Raw genomic sequence first — 24,492 nt, 5'->3', positions numbered from 1 at the left:
TCACAGGAGGGCTCAGCACGTACGTGGTACGAAAACCACGAGTCGCCCCTAACGACATGGGAGCTTTTCAAGAAGGAACTTTTGAAGGTATTCACCAGCGTCGTGAGGAAAGAAAGAGCCGAACGACTCCTCGAGCCCAGGATCCAGCTACCGAATGAGCCCGTCCGCGGTTACGCTGAAGAGATGAAGCGCCTCTTTCGCCGCGCCGACCCTGAGATGGCCGAGGAAAAGAAAGTTAAGTTTTTAATGCAGGGTGTAAAACAACTCTTTGGCAGCCTCGTCTGCCAGCCGCCAAAAACAGCCAACGAATTCATGCAAGAAGCCTGCATGATCGAGAAGACCCTCGACATCCGGGCTTGGCAGTACTGCCGCCCTTCCTCTGTTTGTGCGATCTGTCCGGACACGACGACCACCACCAGCGACAGCTTGCGGGAAGTTATCCGCGAAATCATCCGCGAGGAGCTATGACGACTGCTGCCATCCTCCGCACAGCCACAAGCAGCGACTCTCATGAATCTGGTGCGGGAAGAAGTGCAACAAGTACTTGGCACCCCGGTGACCACAGAACCCCAGTGACCACAGAACCCCAGTGACCACAGAATTTAAGCCGCGACTCCGCATCCACAACGAAACCCCTTACGTCCTCTCCGAGATGAGCCACTTGTTCCAGACCGCCGCCTCCCTGCCCCCGCCCGCCCAGCCTATGAACGACGCCCAAGCCCCAGGAAATGCGACGCCTGGAGGACTTCCGACAACCAACCGTTGTGCTTCCATTGCGGTGAGGCCGGCCATATTCTTCGTCACTGCCCGTACCAATGTATCGGTCTTCGTGGATTTGCCGTTGACACACCACAACCACGCTTCAGCTAACGTCCGCAAGAAATCGACGAGTACCTACGTCGAGAGGAGTACTTGCCAAACCGCCTTTCGCGCTTTGCGTCGCCACGCCTCAGCTAGGCAGCTGCAGTACGAGGAAGGTCTCCCAGCCCACGTAGGGGAAACTAAAAACAGCAACCTTTGGAGGTGAGGTTGTTCCCGAGCGAAACACCGAAGATCCTCCAACGACCATTCTGTACGAAGATGTTACCCCCGACACGCCGACGGCGCATACAATGACAACCTCAACCACGACGCGAACTGCCTTCAAAATGACGCCGCTACCGAGAAAAGCTTTGAAGACGCATTCTACCCACGATTCCCATACCCGACGAAGCCGTGACCCGACGCCTAGGACGATGCGCAACGCAAGAGCCTGGACATCCGACTTAAAAGTAGTTATCGACGGCTGGAAAGTTACCGCTCTGGTCGACACAGGAGCCGATTACTCGGTGATGAATGGAACATTCACATGCATTTGCTTCACATGCAGTTGCTTCTAGACCGAGGAATCAGCATCACAAGAGGCATCGCACATTCCGCAATGACCAGGCCGAAGTACTGCTAATTTCAGCGAAGAATACCGGCACATTAACAGAGGAACGGTGATTGCTTTCTTCGACGAAATATCCGACGTATGAGACTCCTCTGCCCTCTCTGACCCATCCGCAGAGGATTCGCCTGACCAAGAGGACTCTCCCACTTTCAACATCAACTCTCCCCTAGCCCCGGAACAGACAAGACCAGATCCGCAATCTGCTTCGAAGCTACAGCAAGTGTTTTTCGTCATCGCCAAAGGTCTGACAAACTTCAATTGCCAAGCATCACATTATAACCGACCAGCACGCCCGACCTCTATGCCAAAGTCCCAAATGTGTGTCAGCGCGAGAACAACAAGCCATCCGGGACCAAGTGAAAAAAATGCTTAACGACGACATCATCCAGCCTTCAAACAGCCCATGGGCGGCACCGGTTGTTCTAGTAAGAAAGACGGCGCACTTCGATTCTGTGTTGATTACCGCCGCTTGAACAACATAACAAAGAAGTGCGTCTACACCCTCCTCTGCATCGACGACACACTGGACCGGCTCTGCAACGCCAAGTATTTCTCATCGATAGACCCTCAAGAGTGGTTACTAAAAAACTGAGGTCGATGAAAGAAATCGCGAGAAAGACTGCATTCATCACACAGGATGGCCTCTTCAAGGTGATGCCATTTGGTCTGTGTTCTGCACCAGCGATGTTTCAGCGAGTGATGGTACAGTGCTGGCAGGCCTAAAGTGGCAAATTTGTCAGGTATATTTAAAATGACGTCATCGTCTTCGTCTCGAACTTTGAAGAGCACCTCAAAAGACTTCGATCAGTACTAGACGCCATCAAGTCTGGCCTAACCTTGAAAGCAGAGAAGTGCCACTTTGCCTATGAAGAGCTGCTGTTTCTAGGCCACATTATTAGCAAGGAGGGAGTATGCCCAGACCCACAGAAAACAGCTGCTATTGAACAGTTTCCACCACCAGCCGATAAGAAAGCAGTGCGCAGATTCCTCTGACTGTGCGCATATTACCGACGATTTGTGAAAAACTTTTCGCGCATCGCCGAGCCCCTGACCCAACTGACGAAGGCAGACGTGCCATTTAAATGGGAAGCACCACAAACAGAAGCCTTCAAAGAACTTCAGCGTTGTTCACAGTCCCCACTGATACTCGCGCATTTTGATGAAAATGCCGATACTGAAGTTCATACCAACACAAGCAGCATGGGCCTAGGCGCAGTCCTCGTTCAAAAAAGTGACAGGCTGGGAGAAAGTCGTCGCATATACTAGCCGTTCCCTTTCCAAGGCCGTGGCTAACTATTCAACAACTGAGAAGGAGTGCCTTGCCATCATCTGGGCTACGTCGAACTTCCGCCTCTACCTGTACGGACAACAGTTCAAGGTGGTCAGCAATCACCACGTACTGTGCTGGTTTGCCAATTTGAAGGACCCCTCTGGCCACCTCGCTCGATGGAGTCTGCGCCTCCAGGAGTCACCGTACGCAAGCACTCTAACGCCGATTGCCTCTCACGAGCCCCTGTAGATGCACCGCCACCGGACGAAGATGAGGACGCTTTCCTGGGACCCATCAGCCCCAGCTTTTTCCACAGCAGCAAAGCTCAGACCCCCGACCTAAAAACGCCTCATCGAGTACTTGGAAGGCAAGGTTTCTTCACCTCATGTCTCACTCAAGAGAGGACTGCCTTCCTTCTGTGTACAGAATGATGTCCTCGTGAAGAACTTCGCAGTGAACAAAACAGCCTACCTCCTTGTTGTGCCTGCTTTGTCTCCGCAATGAAGTTCTACAGTGTTCACACGACGAGCCGACAGCTGAACATCTCGAGTTTTCTCACCCTCCGTCACATTCGAGACAAGTATTACTGGCCCTGACTGACTGCTGATGTCGCACATGATGTGAAAACCTGCTGAGATTCTCAGCGACGAAAGACCCGTCCCACCCAACCAGCAGGATTTCTGAACCCCATTAAACCCCCCTCAAGGCCCTTTCAGCAGATCGGCATGGACTTGCTTGGTCCTTTCCCAAAGTCAACGTCTGGAAATAAGTGGCTCATCATAGCGACCTACTACATGACCCGCTACGCTGAGGCAAAAGCCCTACCAAACGAAACAGCAGTAGAGGTCACCAAATTTTTCGTGGAGTGCATTCTTCTGTGACACGGCGTCCCCAATGTGCTCATCATGGACAGAGAAACAGCATTCATGGCGCAACTAACGCAAGCCATCCTGCATTACGGCCAAACCAGCCACCGGAGGACAACTGCATACCATCCACAGACCAACGGGCTGATTCGAGCACCTGAACAAAACCATCGCCAATATGCTCGCCATGTATGTCGATGCCGAACACAAGACCTGGGACGTCATCCTGCCTTGCGTCGTCTACGCCTACAACACCGCAGTGCAGGAGACCACCCAGATGACACCTTTTAGGCTCGTCCATGGCAGGGAGGCAACGACCACGCTAGACGCCATGCTGCCCAACGTTACCGAAGAAGAGAACGTCAATGTCACCACCTACCTTCAATGCGCAGAAGCCCGAAGACCTCCGTACCGTTCAGTTTATTTATTTCTTGCTACAGAGAGCAGTGGGCCCCGGGAAAAAAAGCCATAGCTTGACAAGCTCCCGGGGCCCACAACATCCAGCAACTGTGGCGTTATTGGCCACATGCAAACAAGAAAGGCATACATAAACCTAAGGCATAATTCACAATCTATGAATGAACAGCGGAAACACAAACTAAGCGCGCGATATAACATAAAGGACAAGTAATATACAAAATTCAAAGCATGCACTGAAAGCATTATTTAAACATTCTATATACAGAGATTATAGCACTTAATTTTACTGCAGTGAACACACATTGACAATGCATAAAAAAGAACAATTTTCAACGTACATGAATGAAGACAACATGATATGATATTGGCGTGCTGACGGGTTACGCTAAGCATTCCACGAGCCTGCATATTTTGACCGTATAGAAATACATAACAACCACAAACCATAAAAAAAGAGAATTATTCAGTGAAAGAACGCCCGGAGGTCAGCATTGCTGCATTTATTAATGTCAATGCCTGCGTCAAAGGGACGGTTGAGTAGTGCGGGAAGATATCTAAGCATCTGTAGCCCGTAGTTAGTTCATGGCATGTTGAGGGTGTAGTGCCGTGGATGGCGCAGAGGGTATGTAGGCACTAGGAGCTCAAGCTTGGCGATTTGATATATTGCTGAAATTTTTGTCCCGTGTTTCCTGTTTGTAGCGCAAAGACAGATGTATATCATAGAGACTAAATATTCTTGGCACGTTACTATTGTAAAAAAGGGCTGCGGAAGGATAATCATATGGTTGGTTGAAAATAATTATTAAGGCCTTCTTTTGAAGGAGGTAAATATTTTGAAGAGTGGTCTTTGGAGCAGTTCCCCAAACTAGGTTGCAGTAATGCAAATATGACATGAAGAGAGTTTTAAACAGAAGCAGTTTAATTGAAGTAGAGAAAAAAATGGTGATACCGTGATAGTACGCCAACTACACGAGCAACCTAAAGGTATATATGATCAACATGTGCGTCCCAGAGCAGTTTTTTCGTAAACCAGATTCCTAATGTTTTAAAGCTGTTAACAATTTCTATACTACTCGAGGCATAGCAAAGTTGTCTGGAGAAACTTAATATTTTTCCTTTCGGACGAAAGAACATTGCTTTCGTTTTCGAAACATTTATCTGTAGAGCATTAGAGTTCACCCAGCGGACAAGAGCTGAAAGCGTCTTATTTGCAAGGATAATGAGGCCATAGGGTTGTAACCACTGAAGAATATGCTTGTGTCGTCCGCATATATTATAAAGCATGCATTCTTATTCATAGTGGTAATATCATTGATGTATAAATTAAACAGAAGTGGACCTAAGTTTTGATTTGAGTCATGTGCAAGGAGCATCCATTGATATCAACATGTTGATATCTGAGCGAAAGATAAGAACGAATTAGCTCAAGCACATGGCCCCTGATATCATAGCTTTGAATTTTCGCAAGAAGAGTGCCATGACTAATGCTGTCGATTGCTTTTTTAAAGTCTATGAAAACCCCAAGTGTAATCTTTTTTTCTTCAAAGTTTTCTAAGATAAATTCTTTTTGGGCCACCAATGCAGTTTCAGTAGAAAGGCCTTTCTGAAAACCGTGCTGAGAGCGGGTGATAATAACGTGGCGATCCAAAAATTGGTGCAGGCGTTTAGCGACCACTTTTTCAAGACCTTTGGAAAACACTGGTAGAAGGGATATTGGTTTATAGTTGGCAATATTATTGCGATCACCTTTTTTAAATACAGGCAGTACTCTAGCAACCTGCATCTCCATGGGAAACGTACCAGTTCTAAGACATAGATTAAAGATATGAGTCAGTGAGGGTGAAATAACGTCTATAACATACTTAACAGGAGAAATTCGAAGTCCGTCCACATCACGAGATGGGCTAGTGTGTAGTTCCCTGAAGATTGATCGAACTTCTTCATTGTCAACTACAGTAAGAAAAACACTCTGCGGGTTGTTAGTGTCAAGAAATTCGATCGCTTCCGGGTCATATTGTGACCGCGAGTTATCAAGGAAGGAATCATTAACCTATCCAAGGCATTAGCCAAGTCGAACCTACTCATCTCAACACGATTAACTGCTAAAATATTAGGAGCTTTAGTAATACGTGAAGGGTTAATGATGTTGGAAAGCTGTTTCCACAATATATCCGTACGACCACCGCTGCTCTCAAAGATATCACTGCAGTAACAGTCCTTAGTGCTTCTAATATCGCGGTTTAATTGGTTGCGATAAGCTTTGTACTGTGCCCAGTCATCAGGCTCATAAAGTTTGTTTTTTACCTCGATGCGACGCAACAAAGACGATGAGATCCATGGCTTCCTAATTCTTCTTCGTTTTGTTACCTTCGTAAGGGGGAAATTATTTTGATACAGAGCGCTAAACTTGCGTAAAAAAGTGTGGTATGCGCTATTAGGACATATTATAGAACAAATATCATCCCATGTCTCATTTTCTACTGCTCTGCGGAAGGTGTTCAGTCTATGCTCAGTGATTATTTGGTGGTAATAAGGGTGATCAGGCAACCTCTTTGTACGATGTTTTTTTTCACACATATAAATTCCCATGTGGTCACTAATGTTGCAGCAGATTACACCACTCTTAATGTGGGCTATATCAAAATTAGTAATAAAAAGATCAAGCAACGTTGCCGTATTGGAGGTAATGCGAGTGGGTTCTCTTATTATGTTTGAGCAGCCATGTGAGGAAAGAAGGATTTCAAAACTGTTCTGAATAGTATTATTACACAACATATCAATGTTAAAATCACCACCCCATACAATGTTATACTTCTTATCATCAATTAAATGAAAAAGGGAGCCCAGACATTCCAGGAAAGCATTCTCATCACCACTGGGAGGGTGGTAAAAAACTGAGAAAACAGTACAGTTGCTGAGAACTGTGAGAACTTCGCAACAATCAGTTATGAAGCTTAGCTCTGGGAGCAGTTCACACTTCACGGATTGATTCACCAGCAGGGACGCACCACCACCTTTCCATCCATTTTGACGATTTAGGAAAAAAGTTTCGTATGAGGGAAGCGTGAACACATGGTCATTTACATACCACGTCTCGGATATCATGAGTACATCAAAGTCGAAACCAAAACTTGCCAGTAGCATGAAAAATTGATCAAATTTATTGCAAAGAGACCAGGCATTAATATGAAAGCATTTCAGGGGAGAGTCGAAAAGATAGTCAATTCCAAGGTGGGTTTTTAAATCTGTGGGAAGGACTGGGACAGGCATTTTGGTGTTTGTCGAAGTTTTCTACAGCTGCCACCCATTTTACCTCATGAGGAGTCTACAGTTGCGGGAGAGTCTACGGTTGCAGACATTATGAGATCCAAATCACACATTGACGTTATGCGTAGAACCATTGATGTTTCGCTTTGCCTTGCAAGAATTTTGCCATTGCTCGTCCAAACAAACTTCCAGCCTGCTGCCTTCTTACGAGAAATAGCAGCACCAAGCAGCACTTTATTTGTTTGAGTGAGATGTTCATTAACAAAAACTGACTTGCTTGGGCCATCATATCCAAGGGACTCCGTTGTTAGGCACGTCTTCTGTGCCTTTGCCAAGATGCTATTTCTCTTTGACCGGCGAGTGAAGCGGATGATTACGTTTTTATCACTGGAATTCGCACTTCCAACCTTGTGGCATATGTCAATATCGGCACCTGTCAGTTCCTCACCCAGTGTTTCAGCTATGGTTTTAACTGCAGCCACTTCATTACAGCTTTTAGGTAGTCCTTTGATTTCTAGATTGTTCGACCTTTGGTACTGTTCTAGTTCGTCAACTCGAGCCTGCAAGGCCAGATTTTTCTCTTCAAGTTCTCTATTTCCGAATGAGTTGTTTCATGTCGTCCTTCAGTTCTTTTGATGTCTTTCTGAATTTCTATCACATTATCACAAGTGTCCGAGTAAAACTTGACACTGTCCTTCAGTGTGCGCATTTCAACGCGCATCTCTCTTCGGAATTCATCAAGCTGCTTTGATAAGTCTTTCGAATCTTTCATCATCAGATTTCAGCACAACAAGAAAGAACAAAAAAAGATGCAAATATAGTGCACTATTCGGCAGCGGCGCACAAGTAGTAAAGTAAAGAAAGTGATTAGAACAAATTTGCTCACCTGCAAAAGCAGGAATACGTTTTAAAGTCTGTGCCTGCCGGTGCACCGCTGCCGAACTGAGCAAGCCGATTCCGCGCTCCGCTTTTTATGGCGTCAGCAGGCGCCTGTCGATGCGCAGTCGTCGTTGTCGAGCTCCTGATGCGCAGCAGAGCCAGTTGATACCAGAAGATGCGTAGATGGCCCGCCCGGTAGACAATCTGGTCAGGGTAGGTGTCACTGCGCTGTCAGCTGCAAAAGCAGGAATATGTTTTAGGTGTGTGCCCGCTGGTGCACCGCTGCCGAACTGAGCAAGCCGATTCCGCGCTGCGCTTTTTATGGCATCAGCAGGCGCCTGTCAATGTGCAGTCGTCGTTGTCGAGCTCCTGATGCGCAGCAGAGCTAGTAGATACTAGAAGATGCGTAGATGGCCCGGCCCGGTAGACAATCCAGTCAGGGTAGGTGTCACTGCGCTGTCAGCTGCAAAAGTGGGAATATGTTTTAAGGTGTGTGCCCGCCGGTGCACCGCTGCCGAACTGATTAAGGATCAAAGACCAGCAGCGAACCGATGCTAGACACTACAGCCTACGAAGACGCAACATGGAATACAAGCCAGGAGACCAAGTCTGGGTTTGGACACCCATTCACCGCTGTGGATTGAGCGAAAAGCTTTTGTGCCGCTATTTCGGCCCGTACAAGGTTCTTCGTCGGCTAGGTGAACTGGATTACGAAGTCATCCCTGACGCAATGACTGCATCCCAGCGACACCGCGTATGACCAGAAGTTGTCCATGTCGTCCGTCTGAAGCCCTATTATGCGCTAAAGGACACTGTGTTTGCACATTCTGTGTTTATTTTTGCACGATCCGTTTTATTTGTTGTTGCTGCCTTATTTGTTTTAATGCATCGGGTCGTTGTTTCTTTGAGAGAGGAGTAATGTCGCGAATCTTTGCAGTGTTTGTTTGTTCATTCTTCAAAGCTGCCGGCACAGCGCTTTATCACTTTGTTTGCAATGCAAGACACCACCAGATCTATTTCGATTGATCGCATACAAGCAGAGCTCATTCTACGTTGTTCCAAAATGTTCCAGTAACTTTGCACGCTTTATCTCGAAAGTTCGCTAACAGCTTTAAATAGAGCACGGCCAACAGCGGCGGGCATTCTGTTCGACGACCGCCGAGCACGCTTGTTGCTATGCCGCCGCTGAGTGATTCAGTCCATTGTGGGTGCAAGTCAACCCAAATAAATAATTTTTTTTAGACACCATTTTCGCAGCCTTTCTGCTATCCGGACTGCAGTCACCTGGTGACAATATGTTAGCCTAGCTGTCTCTCGTGCAATGCATGCTTGCCCACAACAGCCGTTGTAAAATGCAAAGAACCGAGAAAGCTAACGATTTTGAGAATGAGGTTGGCCCAGCTAGCATAGAGCTGAATGAAAGCAAGCCAGCTGAAGGTGTTGGGCGTCAGAAAAAAGAACACAAGACAAAGCTAGGGTCTAGTGCTATCTTGAGTCCTTTTCATAGTGTCTCATCTTTAGATGCCATTGAACCATGACAACACTACCCCACTGCGAATAAAGTAGATAGCATTTGCTAATAAGCAGCTTCTGGAAAAATTTATTACAGTTTATACTTTAGCTTTAATAAAGCTTCAAATGGGGCTAGTTGGTGTGATTGCACGGCGTTAAAATTGTGCTGGCTTTTTTAAAAACACTTCACTTGTACGCATGTGTCATCCTTCCATGAAGACCCATTTCTTGGAGCTAGTGCTGTTTGAACATTTGGAATCTATCTTTCCTTTATGGAATTACCTCACAAAGAGCACAAACCTTTTTGAATGGCACAGACCACTTGCATTACCCACAAACTGAGTAATAATCCATGGGCCAGCACTTTTTTCAAAAGTAGCCAGGTAGGCATATTTGTATCTCAAAAGAAAAAAAAGTTGCTGCTAGCTATAGCTGTGAAAAGGGATAAGAACGTTTGTTCTTGAATATGAACTGCACATTATCATCATCATAACCAGACTGACTACGCCCATTGCAGGGCAAAGGCCTCTCCCATGTCTCTCCAACCCTGCCCTTTGCCAGCTGCGGCCACCGTATCCCCACAAACTTCTTAATTTCAGGCGCCCACCTAACTTTCTGACAGCCCCTGCTACGCTTGCCTTCTCTTGGAACAGATTCATTACCCTTAAGGACCAGCGGTTATCTTGCCTTCGCAGTAGATGTATAGATGTATTCCCTTACCACTTCCAGCAACTCGTTACCAATTATGAACTGCTGTCCCCTTGCGAGACTGTTGAACATTAATTTGATTTTCTGCATGTTAATTTTTAGACCAAGCGTTCTGCTCTGCCTGTCTAACTCACTGATCATGATTTGCAGTTCTCCTGAGTGACTTAGCAGGCCAATGTCATCAGCGAATCGCAAATTGCTTAGGTATCCTCCATTAACTCTTATCCTCAACTGTTCCCAATTCAGGCCTCAGAACAATTCCTGTAAACAGGCGGTGAATAACATTGGTGAGATCAAGTCTTGCCTGACACCATTCGTTATTGGAATTTTATTGCTGACCTCATGGAGGACTATTGTACCTGTGCAGTTGTTAAAGAGACCTTCCAGTATTTTCATGTAAGAGTATTCTACTCCCCAGGAATAATGCTCTGGTCCGTTCGTGAGAGCTACCACTGCCTGTTGCAGTGACAGCACGATGTCCCAATGGTCTGTGAAACTGCTGATGCTCATACCACACTATACTCCTGAAGAAAATGGCAAGGACTGACCAGGTGCTGCCACCAAGAAATGAGGTGAAGATGGAGGAGGCACATTCACTGACGCCACATGCTAGAGCAGTATACAAGCTCCCCACACTGCGCTTGGCAGCAGGAGTGATGTCAAACTGCCAGGCACGCTTTAAACAGTCGGCATGTGCACTTTTTAACACTGGGTATCAACTGATGATACAACGGGTACAAGCTTTCCCCTGGCCTGGTGCTCATCTTAATTAGGGTGAAATGCTTGGGAAATGGGTTTTTGACCCTATCTTGAGTAAAAAAAAACACCTTATGCCATGGCACTCTTTGGCCAAAAATGCCTTTGCATCATAAAAATTCATCATTATCATGGTACACTTTGTAACAGAGTCCTTTCCATTTTAGTGCGTGCAACTAAATAAGCAACCCAATGTTAGAAGCACGCAAATGGCTCTGGCTCATTCTGAGACACCCATAAGCAATGCCAGTATTTTTTTTTTTTACTCTCTTCCTTTGATCCATGGATATACAAGACCTCATTCATGGCTCATTCTGCGACACCCATAAGCCATGCCAGAGCGTTTTTTTTTTTTGTACTCTCTTCCTTTGATCCATGGATATACAAGACCTCTACTGAGACAGACAATGTACCTTGTGGGCAATGGCATCAGACACTCGTTGCAGGTGCGCAATCAGGTTCTGGGCTTTCTCACGGGGTTGAGCCCAATGTGGCTCCAAGGAGCACGCACGCTCCAGTTGCTCCAGGGCACACTGGTAGTCCTCCTCATGCTGCAAGGCCTGCAGTTGTTGCCACCATGGGACACCTCAGCTTGAAAAGTGTCATGCGCTCAGCAAAATCAAAGCCTTTGTGCACCAAAAACTGAGTGCTAAAACAAGCCTTCTTATGTTTTGCCAGCAGTGCCTTGTCCGTCCGATAATCGACCACTAACATCACTCCACCAGTAACGAGACACATGCATGGCAACCTTGCAATGTTTCAGGACAGCATTCAGTAAGCTCTTGTCATGTAAGCGTTAAGTCAAGCTGTGATAATAGACTTTTCACTGAATGTAATAAAAAGAAATGTAAACAGGGTATTAGTCTACAAAATAAAGTTTATTACTTTTACTATTATGTGACTGCTCTCCCCTCCCTTCTTATTTAATGCCTGGTATTCCTCATAGGTACAGTAAATTTATGTTGATGATGGGTTTTTCGAAAACAAAATTTGTTTGCAATATTTCTGTTTCTGTTCATAGCTGTGCTTTTACAGAAAAGCATCTGTCTTAGTTTGAACCACCTGCACTAATATTTGAAATTATTCGAAAATATTTGTTTCGATTTGCAGCCAATTTTATTATTCATATTCACTTCCGAAATCCAAAATTTGATATTTGCACATCTTTAATATTTAAAAAAATTGGACACAGTGGAAAGGTCAGAATTGCCAGACTTATTTTATGACAAATGAGTACACACGAGTTCTCAGCTTCCCAAACCGACAGAACCCTTGGGTTTCTTGAACACTGTCAGTTCCTTGAGCACTTAAATCCATGCTTGCCTCAACCCTCACCCTTCTTTTACCAGTATTAATTTGAGTTTACTCATGCTCTAATTGCTTATGCTGTAATTGCTTACAGCAGACTTTCAATGCTGTAATTGCTTACAGCAGACTTTCACTAAAAACCTTTCCAACCTGATTGCCGCCATATTCTTTTGCACCTGGCTTTACCAATCCACCGAGCCTGTGGGTTGGGCGCTGTCGGTCAGGTTGGAAAGGCCTATACAGCCACTCATTAATACCTGAATGTGGGCATTTTTTTGTGGGTCTGTGCATCTGGATGCCTTTTTTTGCCCTTTTTTGTGTCCATGTTAGGCAGGATGGGAAGCCAGAAGAGGTAGGGTTCCTCCACACTCTTTGAAAGGCATTGGAGTAGACTGAGACTAAAAAGACTGAGAACTTCTGGAATGTATGATGCTGATATAAAATCTTAAAACTTTCACCACCTTACACACTAGTGAAACAGGAATAACCTGCACACAGCAGTTCATGCAAAAGCGAAAATGTGCTTTCTGAGCAGTGATCACCTTTTGGTGTAGGCAGAATCAGGCATTAACAAGATAGGAAGTTGGTAACAAGATGGTTTTGACCCATTTCAATTGAAAGGCAATGCAAAAAAAAAAAAAAGGCATGGCAACAACCCTAAGTGCATGTGTCATCATCCCCCTTTGTGTACAGAAATGTTTTGCACTGCTTTACAATCAAGATGGATAAGCTGATTTCAGATCTTTGCAATGCTATTAAAATATCACGTAAGATATCCCCTTTAGGCGTTGTGTCCACATATGCGGAAGCGACCTAAGCCTGCTCGTAATTTCGTATACAAGGTGTATTTCCACCTTTGAATTCCGTGCCCTTATCAATTTAACCCTCCCCGTCAAGTATGCGGCGCCACCTCTTGCAACTACAGCGATATGTGTTTGTGAAAAACAAGAAAAGATCGTCATCACGACGTTTTTCGCAGGACGAGTGAACAGCTTTTTATTTGGCATGCTATGTTTTCAAATGATCGTAAATGAAGCAATTTACCGTTCGGAATGTGTCAATAGGTTAATGTAGAAACGGCACACCAATTTTCAGTCATAGATGAAGAAAAAGTGCTGCGGTAGGGTGAGGACGAAATTTCCTCTCATCATCGAATGACTTGGCATGCTGATGATGCGAAAAGAACAATGCTGCATGGCCGAGAAGCAAACTGCGTGGGCTGCATATTTTTGAGAAATGCTCTACAGCAGCACGAGCCAACCGGTGAGGCTAAATCCACAATCGTGGACATGGTGCCTTAATGCCATAAATATCAAAGTGGTGTTTACTGCCCACTATGGGCTTTTTTTTTTTTTGAGCAATTGTGGTACAAAATGGGCTTATTGCTTACAGGCATTGAAAACTATGTTTCCACAAGGAGAAAGTTGTTCGTGAAAACTGCCAATGGAGAAGCACCTCCAAAGAAGCGCGGCAGACCAAGCAATGAAGACCTGCAGATGGTTGCAAAGAACCGTCACTACGCCGAGCCACTGCCGACAAACACAGCGCACGATTATCAGTGCTTAAAGTCCAGAGAGACATGGAGGGTCTTAGGCCCCCTACCAATATTGACAAGGTATCCGAGCCCCCATGCTAGAATGTAGACTGCAAGAATCCAAAGCAAGAAACATTTTTATGCTTTTATCAGTGGTGATCTGAACATTTCTTATGTATCGTTTTTAAAATTTTGCTGTGTTCTTTACCAAGAATCATTACCACGCTTATAAAACTCAAGACGGTGGGGACAGTTTGTTTCAGGTCTCTGACATGCGCAAACTCAGACCTTTAAAAATGATTTCTCCTGTTTGTAAAAACCATGTGTAAAACATGTCACAAGCTGCTCTCTCTCTCTTCTTCTCCACCTATGCTGAGATCATATGAGGCCCCTTCTATGGAGGCAGACTTTAAGCACTGGCTATGACGCAAGCAACCTCTGGCCCCAACTTCTAAACACGTTAATTGCACAATTACACCACGGCGCCAACGTGAAGGCTGCACATCTAAAAGCCACGTTTGGTGTCAGGAATGCCTAATTTTCCTCTGCCTGGACGACAGGCAGAGGAAAATTCGGCATTACTTTTCTTGGTAATTTGTAATGTAATTCATTACTTTTCTGGGCTGGTAATTTAGTAACGTAATGAATTATTTTAGAGCAGTAATTTCATGCAAAAGTAATTAATTACTAGCAAAATTACTTTTGCTGAGTAATGAGTCCAAGCTCCTCCTTGTATCAGCCATGCTCTGGCCCCGCGCTTGCGGGGTTGAGTGTCTACAAAGCAAGAAAAACACACAGCCAGCAGTAGCCAGCACTCCAGCGAAGCGGCGCACGCGGGCTAGAGGCGAAGTGCGTGAGCATCGGCATTGCCTGGGTGATAAGTCTACTTAATAGGACTTCTACGCATCTTCCAGCACTGCGTGCGGTCGCACACATAGATGCGCCGTAGTGCCACCGGGAGAGTTCCATGGCAATGACATGCTGTATTGCACCTTCCCACAGACTTGCTGCGAGTGCTTGAGCGAGAAGTTCCCTTTAGACTGCTGCATATATATTGTCGCATCACCACATTGATAAATCTCAAATAACATCTAACAAACTAGGTTGTGAGTTCAAGGAAAAACTAGTTTTTGTGGTCGGATATGAGGTCGTATTTTTAACTCAAGGGCAATATGGACGACAGCGGCACCACAATATGATATTTTTTTCCGCCAACGTACCTCCAGAACAAGTCTATTTAACAGCAGAAATGGCAGCTTGCTTGCCTGCACCCTGATGCATTTCCAGGACAATGAGTGTCAACAAGCAGTCGATGCATTCCCACTGTTTACGTGTACGATGAATTCTTCAAAATCAAGAGGGTGGGACCATACTGTGCACTGAATGATTGACTTCTGATTCCAGAGTGATGCGAGCATTAAATTTTGCGATTTAAGTTGACCTCATCTACATCAGTAAAGCAACTGTTCAATGGACTAGGGCTACCTTTATTGAAAGAGGGGCAAAATTTTCAGTGCCCACTTTGAAGCTCAGTGGCGGTGCAAACAAAGAAATATGAAAATTTTGTAGGAACTATGACCAATGCAGAACGTTTTGTGTTGAAACTAAAAATTAAAAGTATACTTTTTGGGAAGTAATTGTAATGTAATGTCATTACTTTTTGAGAGCAGTAATTTGTAATGTAATTTAGTTACTTTTTAGAGATTTCTACGAAAGTAATTAGTAATGTAATTAAATTGCTTTTCAAAGTAATTTTGACATGCATGAGTCATGAACAAAAGAATAATCCTCTGAAGCGTATATTCTCACAGAACATTTATCAATACCTTATGACCAGTTAGAAAACGCAAGCAAATGTTGCAATGTTTACTACCAAGTAGCAGCTTTGAGGCACTATGTCCACATGTGTGGACACGAAAAAAGATGCTCAAATATAAAAATTTTTGTGTCATTTTTTGCACTTCACTTTTGCTTGACCTACTGATCGTGATTTATGCAAAATAAGATTTTTTTCTTTCAGCAGGTTTAATTGGTGCCTGATGGGAATATTTGCTTCTGAAGGTGCGCAACATACATTGCTAAACAGCGCAGTAAGTATATCCCCTTCAGGCACTAATTAAATCTGCTGAAAGGGAATTTTTTTTTCATAAATCATGATCAGTAGACCGAGCAGAAGTCAAGTGTAAAAAAATTACAAAAGAATTTTCACATTTGAGCACATTTTATTCGCATCCACATATGTGGACATAGTGCCTTAAAGCTACTACATGAACATAAACACTGCAACATTTTCTTGCCTTTTCCATCTGATTGTTACACATAAATAAATGTTTGGCTGCAAGAACATATACTTCAGATAATTATTCTTCAGTTAATGATTTATGAAACAGATAAAAAAAGAGTCATTCTGTGATGACCGGCAGTGGAAAATCTCGCATTTCCGGCACTGGACACGGCGTTTAGATGGGCAGCCTTCCCGTCTCTACCACTGTGCATTTAACATGTTCTGAAGTTGGGGCCAATAATTGCTGCTATCATAGCGAGCGCTTGAAGTATGGCTCCATCCAAATGGTCTCTAGTGATCTGAACTAAGGTGGAGAGGGAGAGAGAGTGCAAGCATGGTGCCCAACATAGTGACCTCTTTTTGCATCGACCCTGTTCAGCAGCAACAGTGTTTTCACGATTTAGCAGCATCGACACAACTTGAGTCGGTAGATACATGCGACAGCTCTATCCACAACGACAACACTCTTTTGTCTTATTATAGAGTTCAGACGGAGATGATTGTTCCTCTCAGCTCGGACTATCAACATGCGCCCTCAGTAACTTTGATTTCTGCCACTGCTGAGGAAATTCACTACTTTCAGGGCCTCTCTGAAGGTACCTGGCATGTACTGAATGATTTTGTGCCACCAGCAGTATAGCGGACATAGTTATCTCAAAGACAGCCCGTGGTCAACCTTGGCACTGCACTGCGGAGTAGCCCAAAGTGCTGAATGCAAGAAATTATTTTTTTTTTCTCACCAGGAGTTTTATCACAAAGAGTTCTGTAACTCTGAATACTATTTTTTAGCATTGTAACATATGAAACGTATATTCTAGACTTTTTATTACTGGATATGTTTAATAATTGTAACTTTTTGCGTGAGTCTCTCAACACTCAACATTTTCCAATCACAAATTTTTTTTACGTCAGCAACATACTGTTTTTTTCTTTGTATTATTGAAAAAGATATTAGCTACACTACAATTTGCTGCAGTAAAGAAAGATTTTGCAATTAATGAGTGAAAAAAATTTTATGTGCACCACCTTAAAACTGCCTGTTTTCCTGCAGTAAGGAAAGAGTTAATAGGCTCAGGAAACTAACACTTAACGCTCTATAACTGAACCCATTACACATTGCAACCAATATACTAGACATTTACCAGCCATAAAATCGACGTAAACAATGTTTACGGCATGTACACAATGTCTAGCACAAAAATAGCCCGAGGAAAATATTAGTCTCGTGAACCTTTTAACAGACTGCGCCACTAGCAGTCATACTTTGCCTACATGGCAATATATGTCAAGTTTTCATTATATCAGTATGCCGAGTTATTCCTTCCAGCTTTACTTTAAGCAAATGCAATAGTGGCAAGTTCTAAAGCTTTGCCACAGTTGGAAGTTAGCTGAACTTCACAAAGGCACTCCATAGCAAACCGAAATAATGCTTTGCCCAGGCTAGCTCAAATGGAGCTACCACTCTGTTTACATTAACTTGCACTAAACTGCCAGGATCGTGATGTACAGCCATGTTGCAGAGTATCGTCTTTTACAGACCTTTACAAACGAGGGTGAAAGGAGGAATGAACAAGACATTTGCTAACCAGAAAATGCTGGCTTATAATCCCTAGAATAGAAAAATGCGCAACAAAACAAGCATGACAGATGCACTGAAACATAAGAACAACCAATGTGGTAAGATGAAGTGTAAGCCTGACATGATGACATCTCTACTAACTGCAACTACTGTGCAAGCTCTTCATTTGGAACAGACAGTGAGTGCGGTCATGCATATATGCCCCCTGAGAGTATATTTTCCAATAATCTCAATAATTTCTTTTGTCACATGGTCTAAGTTTTTGCAATAATAAAATGTTTTTCAAGCAGCAGATCGCAATCACAATCCCTGAAGTCTATACTCAAGTGCCCTGACATATATTTCCAAAGGTTATAGTGACGTTCTTGCAGTCTATCATTTTGCACCTCCCCGATCATTTAACCATTTTCTTACCACACCTATTCAGATTGTTCAGTTTGAACGATGACACAAAATGACCGATCTTGCGATCCAGGCCACTTCTGGACAAGTAAAACCATTACAATTGCAATTCAGTATGTTGCAAAATAACTGTACTTCAGTTTCGGATTCAGGTATTTTATCAGCAGTATGATGGAGTATTTTTAAACTGCTCGTGAAACCTGTCAACGTGGAGTGACCTCAGCGAGCACGGCGTCCAAGGTGGTGTCCTCGTCTCACATCGACCGAGCTCAGCTGCGGCGGTGTTCTCGCAATTCCGCAGTATGGATGCTGGACTTTTTCAATGCAAGTGATTGCTTTGTGTGGAAAAGTGATGTCGATTAGTGTGATTTTAGTTCGGACAAAGATGACTGCTCCACCCAGCCCTGACTATCGACAAGTGCTCGTCTGAAACTTTCGTTTTTGCTGCTGCTGAGGAGATTCGCTGCTTTCCTAGCCTTTCTCAAGATACCAGGCATGTTCTGAACCATTTCATGCCACCAGCAGTGTAGCAGATCGGCTTTTCTCTTAAGATGAGCTGGGGTCAACCGTGGAGCCTCATGCGGAGTAGCCGTGCTTCGCATGCGTGAGCAATCTTTTTTCTTTTCATGATCGAAAAGTTTATTGTGAAAATTTCTGCAACTCTGAATACTCATTTCTGACACCGTAACACATGAAATACATATATGTACTGGATTTTTTATTCTCCTATTTTCTAACTGAATATATTTAATGATTTCAAGAAGTTTTGTTAAAATTTTTTTCCCTAAAAGCCGTGATTTGAGAAATAAAATTTTGTTGTTAAACATGAAACACTGTAACGAAATTATATCAGCTTCACTTTGATGCGTTGCATTAAATTGTAAATATGATAGTTCTTGGACCAAAAAAAATAACGAAAACCCACAAAAACAGCCATTTTGACTATAGCAGTGAATGCGTCATAGACGTTCAGTTGGCAGCCAGTGTTTTTCATGCCCATTCCTTACTTCTATCCTTGCTAATGAGCGTTACACAGGACAGACAAATGAAGTACCAGCCAACCAAAAACCCACACGTATTGAACTGAAGTATGGAGCACTGTGGTCGCACTGAATCAAAGCTCTTACGTAAGTACTGAGGTCATACCAAACAATAATGCGGACACTATGAATGCTTCTTACCACAGCCCGGTTGTGAAACAGGTCAGAGCAGCACAGCATTCGTGGATCTTCGAGCTGGAAAAAGGCAGAGAGGGAAAGGAAATCCATGATGACAGGAAGAGGTGAGAAAGGCTGAAGCCAGTAACGTTTTTAGGTTTTGAGCAAAAGCAAAAAAAAAAAAAAAATGCACAAAATTTGCTATGATAAACAGAAAAATATATAGTCACAAGATTACGAGGTAATTAGGAACAAGAACTGCAATTATCAGCAAAAGATGAAATCCAAGCAAAGAGGTGCAAGTTTGTGCACATGGTTTGATTTATATGATATAGTCCAGTTGTAATACGTTTCTTAGGAAATAACATTCACATTAAAATGTACACAAAAGCCTCAAAATTTCTCATCTCATTACACGACCAAAACCTTCTTTTTTTGTGAATTCACGTGATATAATTTTTTCTCATGGCTTAGTACTCAGCACTCATTAATTTGATAGGGAAGATTCAGTACTTCAAACGCCTGTGAACATTAAGCTGTAGAGCACGTTAACAGCCATAGTTTGGGTATATTTGCTCAGATCCAATAAAACAGAAGTATGGTCCGCGTTGCCAAAACACGCACGTTAGGGTTTTCCAATTTATATCTGCAGTCAGGAATGACTTGTAGAGCACAAAACAAAAATACTTACAGCCCTTGCGTATGCTGCCAGAGCTTGTTGCAATGACTTGACATTTTGTGCACCAGAAAAGTACACAGTCAGGTATGCATTGCCAAGTATACCTTCACAAGAAAATAATCACAAATTTCAGATCACCAACACTTGAATATCAACACAGTTTGAAATCACTAAACACGTTCCTTTTTTTTCATGTTTCAACTTACTCCATGACTTTCCGTCTGCAATGTCGAGCTGTAATGCTTCTTTGGCTTTTGTAACACTTTCAAGAACGTTGTGAAGCCTCTCCTCTTCAGTTTCCCCAACTTGCCGAAGAACCATTGACAGGTTTCGCAATGACACTTTGTCTTTTGTCTGTAACACAAAGCGGGTATTATGGGCAACCTGTTCAACAAAAGCAATCTTGCCGGCTTCATGTTGGGCTTAGCACGTCAGTATGTCTTACACAAAAAGAGAAAATGAAGAGCGTACCACTTTCAAGACCCCTTCAAAGCAGTTGCGTGCTTTAGTAATGTGTCCTTTCTTCCAGTAGCATTCTCCAAGCTCATTCCATGCTTCGGCCAGTTTGGGGTTGAACTTCACAGCTTTAGAAAGTGCTTCATGTGCTTCTGGATCATAATCTTCCCGAATGTTAAGTGCTTTACCTTTCAGCATTTGAAACGTGGCTCGATCAGTCTTTTCTAGTACTCCTGCACAAAAATAGAAGCCAGACCATCAATTAAATACCAGCACGAAACAGGGTGGGTAGAGAAGCTGTGGCTACTTCTGAGCAAAAGGAAATGAAAATAAGAAGCTCACAAACTTGATCCCTATGAAAAAGGGGAAGGTGAACTGATGTCACAAGAAAGTTAAATTCAACATCCCTGAAAATTTCTGTGTATGATTATGCTGTAAGCTCTTTGCAATTTGTCAAGAAGGAAAATATAGCACTGTGCATTATGACCCTTCTTTTGCTCATCACAGCCAAGTTCACTTAGTACTGGCACAGAAATATTTCGAAGTGTGACAGTATGCCTTAAAGGAGCAAGCAAATGCCGCCGGAAAGGAGTCTCCAACTTTCGCGCATGATTTTGAGTTCCCTGCTGCGTGCAGAAGTGCATTATGGTAAAAGCCTTTCTTGGTTCATGAGTGTGCGCAAGACCTGTCCGCAGCAAACGTGTACAAGAAGTGTCTGCTGCATCTGCCAATCAAACGAAATGACAGAAATTAAAAAGAGAAGAAAAATTAAAATAATAATTTAAAGGTAAAAATAAAAAATAAGAATACAGAAAAATTATTAACAATTAAAGAAAATCAAAAAAATGAAAAATGGAGGGTGAAAGAGAGGATAGGGAAAGGCTTTCCAATTTACACTCCTAAGCAGACTGTGCGAATGAATTTTTATTTGTCTCAGGGGTTCAAGACTGAAGAATCTAGTTACTGAGATAGTATATGTACTCCCCTCAGAAAGTGTTTCAAAGCCCCTTTAATGCCTGTCTACATCTGTTTATACTGGTAATACATAAGGTTAAGCCATACATGAATACTCTGGTAAAGAGCAAGGAGTCGTGCAAATGATGCCAAGGACATCCACACATCTTTAGAACATCTGCCCAAAGTGATACTCATTAAATGTTACATGGAAGGGATTTCTCTCACTTTCACTTGTTTCACAGAACACATCTAACAGGGGCTGGGCTAAGATGATATTGCCTACATACTCTAGTTTAAAGAAAAAAATGAAAAGGAAAATTGGTTTTTGAGGAAAGGAAATGGTGCAGTAACTGTCTCACATATTTCCCTGGACACCCAAACAGCACCATAAGGGAAGGGATAAAGGAGGGAGTGAAAGAAGAAAGGAAGAAAGAGGTGCTGTAGTGGAGGTCTCCAGAATAATTTCGACCCCCTGGGGATCTTTAACGTGCACTGACATCCACAGCCTGAAACGCACCACAGCGGTTGGGTTCGAACCCGGGTACTCCGGCTCAGTAGACGAGCGCCTTAACCACTGAGCCACCACTGCGGATAATTTACAGAGGCCAATACTCGCCAATCTTCGATCTCTTGCTTTTCGACAAATGACAACCATGCACAAGAAAGCAGCAAAAACATGTTAGAACAAACAGGCACAGATGTAATGTAAATTAATGAAGGCATGAGTGACACTGTTGGAGTGACATTACTACCAAAGTTGAAAAACCAAAGAAGTGGGCACAGAACACTTCAATGTACCACAGAACAATATACACTAGTAGAAGATTCTACAGGCGATGCTGTAAGAACAGCTCAAAACAAAAGTATAAATTCCTTTGATCAAACAGGCCCACATTAGAACTCGCAAATCATGCACGTGAGATTGGTCAGCTCAGGGTGTGCTGTGCTTTCATCGAGCTTTCACACAGAATTAAAGCATACAACTGGGCTATTTGGCATCCGTAGTGCTGAATAGCAGCAGGAAAAACACAAACTTGGAAGGAAACACACAGCACCTGCCTGAATGTGCCTCCACTCTTCAGTGTTTTGTTGTTTTTACACCAGCTTTGAATACGAATTGGCAGATAGAATTGTGACAAACTGGTGGAGCACAATATAAATGCACGATCAGTATAGATGCAGGTACTTCCACATCAAGTCAGCCAATACTACAGCACCAGTGGCACTGTACATGAGCTGCGCTGCCCGACGCTACAATTTGTGGCAATATATGGCTACGTGGTAAGGGTGCAAGAAAAAATGTCCCCGGGAAAAAAAGTTCTCGGGCGAAAAATTACGCAAACAATCACAAAAAGTTACCCTCTTTATTGCACTGTTCCTTGACTTCGAGAATATAAGCTATGAAGTGTTCTGCAGTACCAGATCACACTATGGTCACGCAGTGCAGGTCATGCCAAGAAAAGCCATACCACAAAGCACTTTCGCCGGTGACTTCAGTGAAGTGCCCAATGATCCAGAGACGCACTTGTCCTCAGCCACTCCCTTTCCACCGTCATCATTTTTTTTTTATGGACGCCCTGAGGTGGGTGGGTGGTGGTTGAGGTGGTATTGGCAGTGTGAATGTACAGGCAGGGTTAGACTTGGCCTGTTGGCAATTCTGAGTCACTGATTTAAATGATTGAGGCTCTACCACTGTTCCATAAGGCCAATGTCCTCTGAAAACTTAAAAGAGTGATTGTGACACTGATCGCCGCTCAGTTCGGGACCACTCAGGGTACTCGATGACAGCTATTACATGTCTCAGCATCAGTGGGGGGATGAACGCCCGGAATATGTTCCCTGGAAAGTTACTATGCTTTAGCTCTGTCAATCCGCCTGTAGGTACCGGGAACATATCATGTGCCGAAGTAGTCTAGAGCTTCTCGGGCAGCATCTGGCATTAGTCTCCCGGTGAACGGTCCACAATTAAGGCACTTCTGCAGCCATTACGTTTAGCACAGCACCAGCGGGGACAAGTATCCAGTTTAGAGTGCACTGCATACTGGTACTGCACATAATAATGTATGATAAGCTGAGCACCAGGTAAGGGGAAAGCTTGTGTCCATCAGAAAACTGGTGGGTACCCGGCGACAATGGGGATCGAACACCCCGCCTTCCGCATGCGAGGCGGATGCTCAAATCACGGGGTTACGGGACGTTTGGTGGAACCCATTTAGGGACATTTTTTCCTACTTCGAAAATGGGGACTTTTTTTACGGGGACGTTCTTTCCTGAGCCCACATGGCAGAGCGAAGAAAGCGCGTTACGTTAAGCAGAACTTAGGAGGCACACAGAACAAGCTTTCCAGAATACACGCCGAGGTCTGCTGAAAACAACGCTATGTGCTCTACCAACAAGCATGCCACTGCTTTAATTGTATTTAGGGAATGTCCATTCAAAAAAGCAGTATTCACTGATGCGAAACCAGCATCAGGCGCATGACAGATTATAAGCAATGAGACACTAATTCAACATTCTTTTCACCGTCTCCTAAGTAAATATGCGCACAACGTTGAGCTACTAATACATCCCGTGTGCAGACACAAATATGACAGCAAGCGCACCTGAACCGCTCATTCACTCACCTCCGTGGGCGTCAAGTTCGTTAAGAACCTTCGTAAGCTTCTCCTCAACATCCTCGGTTCTTTGCTTTTGAGAGGCATTCGGGTTTTTCACGTAATAGTTGTCTCGAAATGTGTACAACTCGTCCACGGCCTCCTAAAAGAGCACGCGCGATAGCAAAGCAAAAACACCTGTTCACTTAACTAGATCCACTAAGACAATCTCAACACTTGTTAGAAGAGGGTGCTCAACAAGTAAATATATCACATTAAAAAACCACACTAAAACTACCTTCAGAGACTTCAGACAAAATGAATCGCCGTTATTTTCATTTCGCTGCTTCGACGACTCGGCTTGGTCGTCTGCCATTTTTAGAGAAGAATAACAAGCCGCTGACGCTTCGCCGCAAAGTCGAATGTCCACTG

General features: G+C 43.8%; 1 protein-coding gene across 4 annotated transcripts in view; it reads right to left on the bottom strand.

The window, feature by feature from the left end:
• The window catches only part of LOC144113975 (tetratricopeptide repeat protein 5-like), a 45,363-nt gene extending 20,911 nt beyond the window's left edge, over positions 1-24,452 (bottom strand). For 2 of the 4 annotated variants that reach the window (XM_077647394.1, XM_077647396.1), the window contains exons 1-7: positions 24,359-24,452; positions 24,091-24,223; positions 20,525-20,742; positions 20,260-20,407; positions 20,066-20,157; positions 19,399-19,452; positions 11,524-11,670 (exon numbers count right to left, since the gene is read on the bottom strand). In XM_077647394.1, coding sequence (XP_077503520.1) covers positions 11,524-11,670; positions 19,399-19,452; positions 20,066-20,157; positions 20,260-20,407; positions 20,525-20,742; positions 24,091-24,223; positions 24,359-24,436 — 870 coding nt within the window. In that variant the 5' untranslated portion in view covers positions 24,437-24,452. Of the gene's footprint in view, positions 1-11,523; positions 11,671-19,398; positions 19,453-20,065; positions 20,158-20,259; positions 20,408-20,524; positions 20,743-22,935; positions 24,048-24,090; positions 24,224-24,358 lie in introns of those variants that run through there. The other 2 variants (XM_077647395.1, XM_077647397.1) reach the window with 2 other exon arrangements.
• Positions 24,453-24,492: the final 40 nt, after the last annotated feature.

This window comes from Amblyomma americanum, chromosome 1, assembly GCF_052857255.1.
Source record: "Amblyomma americanum isolate KBUSLIRL-KWMA chromosome 1, ASM5285725v1, whole genome shotgun sequence".
In the NCBI taxonomy this organism is placed as follows: domain Eukaryota; kingdom Metazoa; phylum Arthropoda; class Arachnida; order Ixodida; family Ixodidae; genus Amblyomma; species Amblyomma americanum.
This window is presented reverse-complemented; position numbering and strand designations above follow the sequence as displayed.